An 11,762-nucleotide genomic window follows, 5' to 3' on the forward strand; every position below is an offset into this window, starting at 1 on the left:
GATACCTTGTCGCAACAACAAAGCATTACAACTGTGGGATTGTAGAGTCAACAGTGTGATGGGACATTTCTACCCTGGAGAGATTGTCATTTTTGGGGTAATATCGACCATTTTGTTTGGAAATATCATGCTCTCCTGTCAATTGAATTCAATCATTGAAACATCACTGAAATATCATCTGGCATTGATCATTATTATGCTTGCAACTGCTGTATAAGCTTTGATTTAGCATCGAGTATACGGTCAGAGCTCCACCAGCGTTGTATTTGCTCATGGAGATGCCTATAACAGACTATGAACAGGCTGAAGCTTTGCGATTTGGTAATGCCTGTCATCTTTCGTATCTCCATCTTCCGTTTATGCCATGATTTGTTGGTAGTATCGATAGGAATGTCTCTGGCGAGGGGCAAATGCTTGTTTTCATGTACTTGTATGTTGAGTCTGAGGGATCTTGGATGGCAATTCTATATGGTTTGGCACTTGCAGAAAATGTCTTCGATTCTGATCGCTTCCAGCATCACAATTGACCAAATTTCTACTAGATGAGTACCCAAAAACGCATATTTTGTAATGAAAGCAAACACAACAATGAATGACAAATCCACTGTTGCGCAGTAAGCAGAGCTGTTATACTAGTGTGCTTTTCTCCGGACCGAACGAATACCGTCATGAGTCATGGTGGCTATAAAAGCAGATTTTTTCTCGTCTTCAACCTTTTCGTTCCGCCTTTTTCTCGTTTTCTTCGCTTTTTTTTTTTTTTTCCTTCATCATCATACGAAATATAGAAGCACAAGGTCTTGAAGCTGTCTATTATCTATATAAGTATTTTAAATCTATAAAAAGGTGATTATATAAAGTGCAGCATCGAATGTAGAGAGTTCAAGTACTGAATTACTACGTGTTTATTATAGACCCCAACGCTACTGCCTTCCCCTCGCCTCATAATCAAGCAATAATCATGTCGAACGCCATTGTGGTAAGCACAGGGTTGATTTCATTGTTTTGTTTTGTTTTGGGATGTTGACGGATATTCACTGTAGTCAAATGTTTATCGATATGTCATTGATGATGTTATCAATCAAGTTCGTGGAGATTTCGAAGATATGGGTATCGATGACTCTGTTTTGCAGGAATTACAAAGAGTAAGCATTGTTGGCCCGTATAAGTCATGTATTAACAATTCAAATTACTAGTCTTGGGAGACCAAAGTAGCTAGATCTCGTGTAGCTAATTTTGGATTCAAGGAAGATGGCTATTATGATGAAGACGGCAATAACAACAATAACAATGGAGGAGATGCCAATGCTTTATCCAACAGCAATGTCAACACTAATCCAAATGGGCAAAAGGCAGCTCAGCTACCATACTCTGCAGAATATGCTAATAACAATAACAATAACAACAATCCACACAGTAACAATGGTCCCTCTGCTGCTAGTTTGGCCAGTTTGGCTGCAACAACTGCAGCAAGACCTCCTCCTCCTCCTCAGCCCTACGGACTACCACCAAACATGAGCAACAATAACAACAGCAATAATAACTCTAGACCCTTCCCTGATCCTGACCATTTATTAAATCAATATCAAATGATGCAACAGCACAAGCCTCCACATTTGCAACAACAACAACAACAACAACAACAACAACAGCATCAACAACAGCATCAACAGAATAACAATTTGCCTGAATTACAGTTACCTGGACTTCCCCGACCTAACCTCCCACAAAATGATGGTGCTAATGATTTCGAGCCTTTATCTACACAAGTAAGTTTTTGTCTGCTAATTGTGGATGTATGTATACTAAGACTGGAGCGATTCTGCAGCAAATCGATCAGCGCATTGAAGACATGATTCAGTCAAGTCAAGACAAGGAAGAGGAAATGCAAATTTCGTTTACAGCATCATCCTTCTCTGGCGAGCCGCTTGCCTTGGATTCACTGCCTGACAGTGTTAAGCAATTGATGCAAGAAGCAAGAGAAAGAGCTATTAAAGCTGGTGCTATCAAGAAGCGTACTCGCATTGCTCAGCTGGATGGCGAGGGAGACACTCCTGCTGCTGAAACCCCTTCTGCGTCCTCCACAGGTGCGCCAGATGCTTCAACCAACAATGCTACCACAACAGCAGCCACCTCCACAGCAAATGACGATGACATTAATTCTGACCTGGATGATACTGACGACGAGGATGACGATGGCGAGGGAGGAGAGGAAATTGAACATATTATTTTATGCCTGTATGATAAAGTGACAAGAACAAAGAACAAGTGGAAGTGTATATTGAAGGACGGCATCATGTTGGTGAATGGTAGAGACTATCTCTTCCATCGTGCCAATGGTGATTTTGAATGGTGAGCATGCGGCAGAGAGCTCAACTGTCTAGTATAAATCTCTACATATATAAATACATAACTAAAGAAAAAAGAAAAAAAAAAGAATTATAAAGAATGGATGAAAATAAAAAGAAAAAGAAAAAAAAAGCAAATTTATTGTCAAACTGTTTACTCGCATCATCGTTTGAATAAGGGGTCCAGATCACTAAACAACGCATTGTTGGTCGGTGTGGTTTTGAATGCAGTAAAAGTTGCTGTAGTAGGCGATTTTTGAAAATCGCCAAATGACAGTGAATCGCTGGACTCCATTTTGGTCATTGGTGGTGGAGTAACAGGCTTTGATCCTATGGATAAATCTCGTAAAGCGGCATAAGGGTCCAGATTAATTGGCCTGCTATTGTTGTTGCTTGCGGTAGTGGCCGCCTTTTGCTGTGCAATAGGACTAGTTGGTGTTGGGATTTGAAAGTTACTTGTCAAAGGTGATGAGGATGATGGTGAGTTGGGTTGCAAAATGCCACCAGAATATGTTGCCGTGGCTACAGGTTTTACAGGATTCAATGCTGCTAATTCTGAAAAGAAATCATTCTTTGCAGGTTGCACTGCTGCTGGTGTTGGTTTCTGTGATTGCGGAGCCGAAGCTAAAGGTGCGATAGGCACTAGATCTTCAACTTAGGACAATTCATTCAAATATCCCTAATATCAACTTACATCTTCTGCTAGTACTATTAGATGGCTGAGGAGGGGATGGAAATGTAGGCGACTTTGGAGATAACATTAAATCATCATTCAATAGTAGATCCACAGTGGTGGCATTTGTCTTTACAGTGGGGATCAAACCAATGGGCACGTTATCATCGACCCAGGATGGAGTGGGAACTATTTTCGGCCTCTCGGTGGTTGTTGCGACATTGAGACTTTGCCTCTTGGCAACTTTAGGACTGGGCACTCTTCGAATACCTTCTTCGTTGTATGTTTCCGTGATGATGCGCTTCACTCGCTCAGCATGAGCTACACCCTTTTTTCGATCCAACCATTTCTGCTCATAGTATTTTTGTCTCATGAATAATCTCACATCTCCGTCTGACTCAGGTTCTGCTGTGTTCATGTTGTAATTACTCAACCAAATCGTGCGAGCAACTTCATTGCCACCATGCTGTAAGGCAACAATCTCTGGTCCTGAAAATTTACTTGCCGAGATTGACTTTACTCGATGCCCTACTTCTCGGCTATATTTATAATTCATTAGCAATAGTCTAATTATAACAACATTGCTATCCCTCTCACTTACACAAGTCCTGAACAACGAGTACACACAAACGTTTGGATACTGACATTGACAAAGAATGGGCTCTACCGTACAGCCGATAAACACATGATGTAAAAGTTGTTGTGGAATAAGCAATTACCTTGGTGGGGCAATCGAAGCATTTCTTGTTTTCAGGGAGACGCAACAAATCTCTTACTTTTCTATAGCAACCTTGATAAATAACAAGCTATTCACCAAGTAATACTACTTACTGTGAATTCCATTCCTCTTGCTTTTTTGCGATAAGAGCTGCCATGACGAATGAATAGAAGGAAAAGGAGGAAAGAGAAAGAAAAAAAAAAGAGAAGGAAAAGGGTTACACTAGTAGTTTAATGGGATTTTACGCACACACAATTATGAAGCACTTTATTTCACATTACAACATCGTATTGGTGGTGGCTTTTCTTACCATTTTTGTACAGTAGATTGCCCATTGTCTCATGTTGCAGACAATCCGATATGCATGCAACAATATTTTAGATCGTTCTTCGTGCTTATCCTGACATCACTAACACTTGCCTAATTGCATTTGCCTGCGCTGTGAGCATTCGAGACAAACGATAAGCATGTTAGCTTATACTGACTCTGCTGGCAGTCAATTGTAGATAGAGCATTGTCACGGTGAATGGGGTTGCATCTTCAAAATATCAATTGGATAATGGTTCCTGAAAAGTTGTTCATTGTTGCGCTCTGTACAAGGTCACAATATTAGTCATTCTGAGATAGTAATTAAAAAAGCTTATTCGACTTGGATGGAAAGAGAGTCTTGACAATATCAACCTATTTCAAACAATGGCTAAACTCTCAAACGTCTCTATCAAGCAGCTGGTATATCCTGGAGGAATCGATGACGCTCTGAAAGTTCGCATCGCTGTCTTTGTTGATGAACAGAAATACACTCTGGAGAGTGAATTAGACAAGTGAGTTTCATCTAGGACTACAATTATGAGATACTGACGCTAAGCGATATTATCAATCAGCCTGGACGAAGGGTCCTACCACTGGGCTGCTTACTGTGATAAGGAGAATGAAGATGGCACAATCGAAAACAATATTCCTGTAGGAACCATTCGTATGATTCCTAAGCCTGACAATGTCGCCAAGTTGGGTCGTTTAGCTGTTCTCAGCACAGCTCGTGGGCTCTACATTGGGCAGCTACTTGTCAAGGAATTCATCAAGTTTTGCAAGGAAAACGGCTATCATACCATTGTTTTACACTCGCAATATCCTCGACGTGGATTTTATGCTAAGCTTGGATTTGTGATTGAAGAAGGTGAAGAAATCTTTGATGAAGATGGCACTCCTCATATTCGCATGTATATGCGTAACATCTAGATAGTTCTGTATTATTAGATTACATCGACTTTAAAAAAACCAGTAAATGCTCATGTTATTTTATGTTTCATGACTGACGCCTGCCTTGTAAAAATGATGCAGAAAGCCACAAGGTTTGCTCTGTTGGCGAAGATTACGTTGTTACAATGTGTGATGAGTAGTTGCTTCGTATTGCAAAAAAGGTACAACCACTAAGCAAAGTCAGTAACAGCTCTTCATTGGCGTTTATCAGAGTGTTTGAATGCGCTATCTATATTTAGCATAAGATGGCAACTCTACTATGAAACGTTATTGTCTTGTGGATGGAATAAAAGGCCTTAAAGATTAACTATTACTTTCAGTAACGCCATCGGGGTAGGTCAGTTGTAGTCCAAAATTCATTGCGACTTCATAGACTGATTATTAATGCAATTTTGATCTACAAAAGAGAAAATAATTGAAGTACACTACTTCGATTTCTTCAGATAATTCACACCAACGCAGAAATTGAACACAAAGGAAGGAGGCAAGAAGGTCACGTGAAGTTGTAGTTAAAAAAATATATTTCGTTTATGTCAATGTTTTTTTGGTTCGACTATCATCTGAAAGCGCGGTTGGTTAAGTGGTATAATCTTCGCCTGCCACGCGAAGGGCCGGGGTTCGATTCCCCGACCGCGCATTTTTGCTTTTTGCTACAAAATGTAGTGTTGGTAGCATCTATACATCATTCTGTAATTGTTTCTTCACGCTATGAGTTAAAGCCATTGTGTGTTCTTCTTTTGCATTTTAAGACATCAGGTAGTGCTAGCTAGCTAACCTACTACAATGTTCTTGTAGTGTTACAAATCGACCTTGGTTTTGAAACCGAATCTCTCTTTTTGCTGTAAATTGCCTACACTATCGAATAAACTACGCTTCACTGCTTACTATATTGGATCCTCCTACTTCTGTTACTACAATTTGACATTAAACTCTTAAATGCTTCCTGTATTTGAATGTACTCTGAACCCTATCTCAAGAATGACAAATCAGTTACCACTCAGCCTCGTATTATTTTGACAGATGTCAATTCAAACTCTTAAACATCTCTCCTTTCTAATGGAAGCACACAAATGGGAAGCAACTCTGTTGTGCCAGAAGGGCTACAACTGTCTATAAAGATTAAGGTATTCTTGATGGGTAGATATGTCTGTGTTGTGCAACAACATGGACAAGCTATGATAAGTAAAGTGCATCTCAGCTATCTAAATACTGAGGTTCACCAGATGTGATAAGCGTTGTACAAGATAAATTGCTACTTTGGCATTCAGAACTTAGTATAAATAGAATAACTCTTGTCTTCATCAATAAATCTTTAGTTTTTGTGTCTGATCTTATTCAAATAAGTCTTTTCTTGTTTCTATAATATCGAACATTTTTTATAAGCTACAAATAATAATCCTTTTATTCTTTGTGCTTAACAAACTCCACATTATCCAACCTTTCATCCCCCAGTAACATGATTAGTATCAACATTCACCATCTTTCAACAACAAATATAGCTTTCAAGCTATAAAAATCGTTCAAGCTTTTAGAATTACTAAGTGTATCAAAATCAATTATAGAAGGATCAGCCCTTCATTACAAATTATATCATATAGAAAGAGAACTCAGGATACATAATCCATAGAATCAATTTAATATAAATATTCAAATGATATCAAACAATAAAATATTATCTTATTCCTACCTAAATCCATATCTATATAGCTCTATAGCTCATTGTCTTTGCTATTTCATTAAACTTATCAGTTATAAGATCCCTTGAATCCTTTGTATACATTAACACCTCGATTCATTGTACTTTATCTACTTTTGTTTAGGGTATAAATCATCTCTGAGAGGCAAATGTATTAGGCGTTGTATATTACATAAGAGGATCTGAGAATGAGCTGAGATGCATAGTAGAAGTGAGAGGTCTTTATTCAAGCAGCACGAAGGAACATGAGTGGTGCCATCAAATGGCTAATCTATATCCTGGTTCCTAGAGAGTGGTAGCCTATGGCCTTTCGTCCCTGGAAGTGGGTTTCAATTCCGACAAATGTTCTTCCGTCAAAGCTATTAGGAAGAACATTCTATCCTGGATCATCTTTGTTGTTTATCCTTGACTGGTGGTTCATGAGTTCTGATGCAGCACATCCTCGTTAACTGGTTCAAGACTTATAAAATTATCCCGCATTCAAGATCAAGGTCCTATTGCTGCGGCACTATCAAATAACTACTGTAGGGGAAAAACTGTCCCGTTCGTTTAAAATTTTGTCTTTTTGCACAAGTTTTTGGTCATTTCTTTGTATACAAAGTCGAAATATATATCGTTTGAATGAGAGAAAGTAGTGCTATCTATACATAATTATAACTTTTTCAAAAACTAAAATCCAATGATTTTATTGGTTAAAAAATAAATATAGAAAAATGTACATTTTGTTATAAAATCATTAATAGTGAGTTGAACCACCTTTGCTCTTGATGACAGCCTTGATTCGGGCAGGCATACTATCAATATATTTCTGGCACTCTTTTTCTGTTATTTTTTTACCACTAAATGTTAATACGCCGCTCTAATTCTTCTTTTGTAGAGGGCCTAGTGGGATACTTATTAAGACGAAGCTTTAGGAGATGCCAGACATGTTCAATGGGACTAAGATCGGGACTTTGGGGTGGCCAATCCATATTTTCGTCTAGGTTAAACCCATTGCCGGTGAACCGTTGTTTAGTAATGCCCGATGTATGCGGTGTTGCTCTGTCTTGTTGAAATCGCACATCAGATGGCGTCTTCCCAAAGTGCTCAAGAGTATTGTTCAATGATGTCTTCGAAATATCGACATACAAGCCCGAGTTTATTGCGTCTTCAATAATGGTAGTACCATAACCAGGCCCCTCCGCTGTTATATAACTCCAGAACATGACCCCACCGTCATTTCCCTGCAACTGAGACTTGACTTGATACGACTGCATGATTCGGCCACCATTCGTCCAGTAAAAAGAATTACCATCTGAGCCCCAAAGGTTTATTCTTGTTTCATCCGAAGACACCCAACGACGCCAATCAGCAATAGTAAGATGCCTATGCTTTTTAGCCCACGCCAATCGAAGCCGCTTGTTTGTCTTGCTAACAAAATTGGTCTTTACTTTTCTACGAGATTTAAGTCCATTTCGTCTCAATGACTTGCGGATGCCATTAATTGACATATCATGGCCCATCGATCTTAAAATTTCTTGTGCTGCTCGGGGATTATCTAAAGCACCTGATCGAAGTTCTCTTGGCACTAGGGACATAATAGTTTTAGCACCAAGTTTTTTCGGTCTTCCGCCAAGAGGTCTAGCTGGGTCAGGGCAATATAGTTTTCTGAGCCTTGTAAGAGTAGAGTTACCCACTCCTGGATACAAAATTTTTATCTTTGAGAACGAAAGACCACGTTGGAGCAAAGATTGGAGAATGTTGCGCAAATCTTGTGTTAAACGAGCAGGCAAAATGAAAGTTTTGAAAAAAAATAAGAAAGCAAAGAAATAAAGAAAAAACATGAAGAAACTAGCTTCTTTTATACTTTTAGAGTGCTCCTGGGATATTAAATATCCTGAGCATACCGTGCGTAGTTTTTTAGATTTCTTCAATACGTCTGTTGGAAGTAAAGATATCAACCATTTTATATCATCTAGAATTACCCACCTAACATTTTTGCCACGTCTCACTTTAGCTGGTTATACTGGGATTAGAATATAGTCCAGCCATAAGGTTTTTATGTTGCTGTAATCCCTATAGGCTGTTCTATCGAACGCAGTATGGGGTAGCTTTGTTTTCTGAGTTTTGGCAATATACTGGGTAAAAGTCAAGATTATTTGAACGAACGGGACAGTTTTTCCCCCTACAGTATAAATATCTTTGAAATCTACACTAGTTTTGATCCTCATTCAATCTTGGAATAACTTAATAAATAAATTCAGTTCTAATTGTATTTACTCTGTCTATATTTCGTTATTCTAAACACTTTTATCACTTTATTTACATATCTCTTTCTTTATTTTTATATTCTTTACTAGTTGGACAACTATAAATCTGGTGCTCATTTCTATAGACGAATCTGCTTTGGCTATTTATCTATATTTACTCTATCCCCACTCTTACTATTCACACTACAATAAATCAATTTGTAACAGTAGTAAAGAAAGAGATATTTACTGGGAATGGACATAGCTTATATTGAAGCATTTACCGTGACCCACAAAACTGTCCCAATGTTTAGCGATTTTAACTTTCAGACCTTACCGCCGGACGAGAAGTGATCCAATAATAATGAGTTTAGTATTTTCTGAGAGCTAAAACTGCTTTCTTTATATCCTCTAATTTGTACAAACATATAGCTGTAGGAGCACAAGTTGTGATTGGCCAAAGTCATTAGGTACACTGGGACAGTATTGTGAGATCTTTTGAAAAATCACAAATTCAGTGATAACTCAAACCCACAATTTGGAATAACCTCAAGAGCCTCGTATAAGAAAGCCTCATGTAGCGCAAGTAGTCTGCATTACCCACCTCGGAGTTCTAAATATCAGTTAGGTCGATTATCAAGTCATGAAAGCCGTTGCTGTCTCCAAGGTTAATTCTGCAATCACAATGCTTCGAAACGGTGTTTCGATTCAGGAACTTGCTGAAAAACTGTCTTTGGGTAAGTCTACTATCGGTTGAATCAGAATGGAGCATTGTCCGGGTGTGAAAACCTCGAAAGGTGGTCGTCCTAGGGTGTTGTCTGAAGCCGACAAGCGCTATTGTGTTCGAAAGGAAACCAAGGAACGTGTTTCAAGCGCCGTCAAGGTTACAAAAATGTTGGAGAAGAATTTCCAAATGAAGGTTTACCCGGAGACCGTTCGTAGAGCACTCCGCACTGCGGGCTTGGGGGCTATCGAGAAGGATAAGAAGCCTTTGCTTAGTGACGCTAATGTCAAGACGAGACTTGCGTGGTGTAAACAGCACAAGGACTGGGCTGTTGACGACTGGAAACGTGTTATTTGGACAGACGAGACCAAAATTAACCGTTTTAACTCAGATGGGCGACAGTGGGCCTGGATTCGATCTGGTGAACAGCTTCAAAACCACCATGTCAAGCTCACGATAAAACACGGTGGTTGCAGTATCATGCTTTGGAGTGCCATTACGTATGCTGGTGTTGGCTGGATGTGCAAAATAAACGGTAATATGGATAATAAGGCACTCTACAACGAAGTTTTTCAAGACGAATTGGAGCAGACTATTGCCTTTTCCGTTGAGAAATCGGGCTTCAGCCGTGAACAACAAGTGATATTTCAGCAAGACAATGATCCCAAACACACCTTAAATTTGGTCAAGGATTACCTTCAGGAACAGTCATACCAGGTCATGGAGTGGCCCCCACAATCTCCAAACTTGAATCCTATCGAAAACATGTGGGCTTTGTTGAAAAGGCGTCTCAATGAGTGTGAAACCGCAACCAAGGGTATGAATGAATTATATGAGCGAGTAACTGAGATTTGGTATGACCAAATGAAGCCGGAGGAGTGCCAAAAGGTTATAGAAAGTATGCCTCGACGTATTGCGGCCGTTATCAAAGCAAAAGGGAAATGGACAAAGTATTAAAGTCTTATAAAATAATAAAACTTGATTTTTCCAAATATCCCACAATACTGTCCCAATGTACCTAATGACTTTGGCCAATCACAACTTGTGCTCCTACAGCTATATGTTTGTACAAATTAGAGGATATAAAGAAAGCAGTTTTAGCTCTCATAAAATACTAAACTCATTATTATTGGATCACTTCTCGTCCGGCGGTAAGGTCTGAAAGTTAAAATCGCTAAACATTGGGACAGTTTTGTGGGTCACGGTATATCAAGTGTCTGGTGTACATTGCTCAACTGATATTTGATACAATAGTTTTTGCGATTTTTTGACTGTTTTCTAAAGATTAATCAGTATCTGTCATCAAAACATTTTGTTAAGCATTACTAAACATTGTAGACCAAGAAATTTCCTATCGAATGAGCCTTTGCTCGAAGCTCTGGCATAACTCTATCATGAAATATTGACAATTTTGTCCTGACCAAAAAATCGTCACCAGATTTTTTGCTTGCTATCGCACGTAGATTTTGAAGAAAAATCAACAATGATTTTGCATGATACTCTTTTTTGACCATATCTCGTCAAATAATCACTGGGTTCGCACAAAACAAAGACCATTCGATAGCTCTACATTATATTCATTATAATATAAGGGTTTCAAGTACCAGATGTACGTTCCCTTCATGCATTTGCTCGAAATCATATATTTTATGAGTTACAAGCAGGGGATATTCAACTTTTTATTTATTTATCTATAATAACCATACCATCGTATAGAGAATTGAAAAAGAAGCACAAGCTATTATTAAGTTTGAAGCTCTCGTTCACTTAGTAAAACTCAGAGATATGGCCCTTTGAAAATCAGTCATTGGGAACATTTTCCGTCATTACTCATTCGCATCACCTTCCATAACCCCACATCAAGCATATCCTAGTCAAAAAAAGTTTCTTCTACATCTTTCACTATACATACGTACTACATTCATATAGTAATGTTGTGCCAGAAGGGCTACAACTGTCTATAAAGATTAAGGTATTCTTGATGGGTAGATATGTCTGTGTTGTGCAACAACATGGACAAGCTATGATAAGTAAAGTGCATCTCAGCTATCTAAATACTGAGGTTCACCAGATGTGATAAGCGTTGTACAAGATAAGTTGCTACTTTGGCATTCAGAACTT

At 38.7% G+C, this 11,762-nt stretch overlaps 5 protein-coding genes and 1 non-coding gene across 6 annotated transcripts; 4 read left to right on the plus strand and 2 right to left on the minus strand.

Annotated features, from left to right (window-relative positions):
• Positions 1-958: 958 nt before the first annotated feature.
• Positions 959-2,353, plus strand: ATC70_002644 (uncharacterized protein; the record flags this gene model as incomplete). The annotated part of the gene is made up of 4 exons (XM_064822015.1): positions 959-976; positions 1,041-1,142; positions 1,194-1,766; positions 1,826-2,353. 4 exons carry the CDS (start codon positions 959-961, stop codon positions 2,351-2,353), a joined length of 1,221 nt encoding a protein of 406 aa, XP_064681701.1.
• Positions 2,354-2,508: 155 nt separating this feature from the next.
• On the minus strand, positions 2,509-3,893 carry ATC70_002645 (uncharacterized protein; the record flags this gene model as incomplete). Its single annotated transcript, XM_064822016.1, has 5 exons — positions 2,509-2,987; positions 3,040-3,557; positions 3,620-3,681; positions 3,738-3,798; positions 3,850-3,893. 5 exons carry the CDS (start codon positions 3,891-3,893, stop codon positions 2,509-2,511), a joined length of 1,164 nt encoding a protein of 387 aa, XP_064681702.1.
• Positions 3,894-4,429: 536 nt separating this feature from the next.
• On the plus strand, positions 4,430-4,972 carry ATC70_002646 (uncharacterized protein; the record flags this gene model as incomplete). The annotated part of the gene is made up of 2 exons (XM_064822017.1): positions 4,430-4,557; positions 4,618-4,972. The coding sequence occupies 2 exons, from the start codon at positions 4,430-4,432 to the stop codon at positions 4,970-4,972; spliced, it is 483 nt and encodes a 160-aa protein (XP_064681703.1).
• A 587-nt stretch (positions 4,973-5,559) lies between these two features.
• Positions 5,560-5,630, plus strand: ATC70_002647. Its single transcript has one exon. It is a non-coding gene; the product is annotated as a tRNA-Gly (tRNA).
• A 1,898-nt stretch (positions 5,631-7,528) lies between these two features.
• CEM1 (Mitochondrial beta-keto-acyl synthase) lies at positions 7,529-8,266 on the minus strand (the record flags this gene model as incomplete). Its single annotated transcript, XM_064822018.1, has 1 exon — positions 7,529-8,266. The coding sequence occupies one exon, from the start codon at positions 8,264-8,266 to the stop codon at positions 7,529-7,531; it is 738 nt and encodes a 245-aa protein (XP_064681704.1).
• A 1,294-nt stretch (positions 8,267-9,560) lies between these two features.
• Positions 9,561-10,598, plus strand: ATC70_002649 (uncharacterized protein; the record flags this gene model as incomplete). Its single annotated transcript, XM_064822019.1, has 2 exons — positions 9,561-9,654; positions 9,715-10,598. 2 exons carry the CDS (start codon positions 9,561-9,563, stop codon positions 10,596-10,598), a joined length of 978 nt encoding a protein of 325 aa, XP_064681705.1.
• Positions 10,599-11,762: the final 1,164 nt, after the last annotated feature.

This window comes from Mucor velutinosus (genome assembly GCF_035048745.1).
Source record: "Mucor velutinosus strain NIH1002 chromosome Unknown tig00000093, whole genome shotgun sequence".
NCBI lineage: Eukaryota > Fungi > Mucoromycota > Mucoromycetes > Mucorales > Mucoraceae > Mucor > Mucor velutinosus.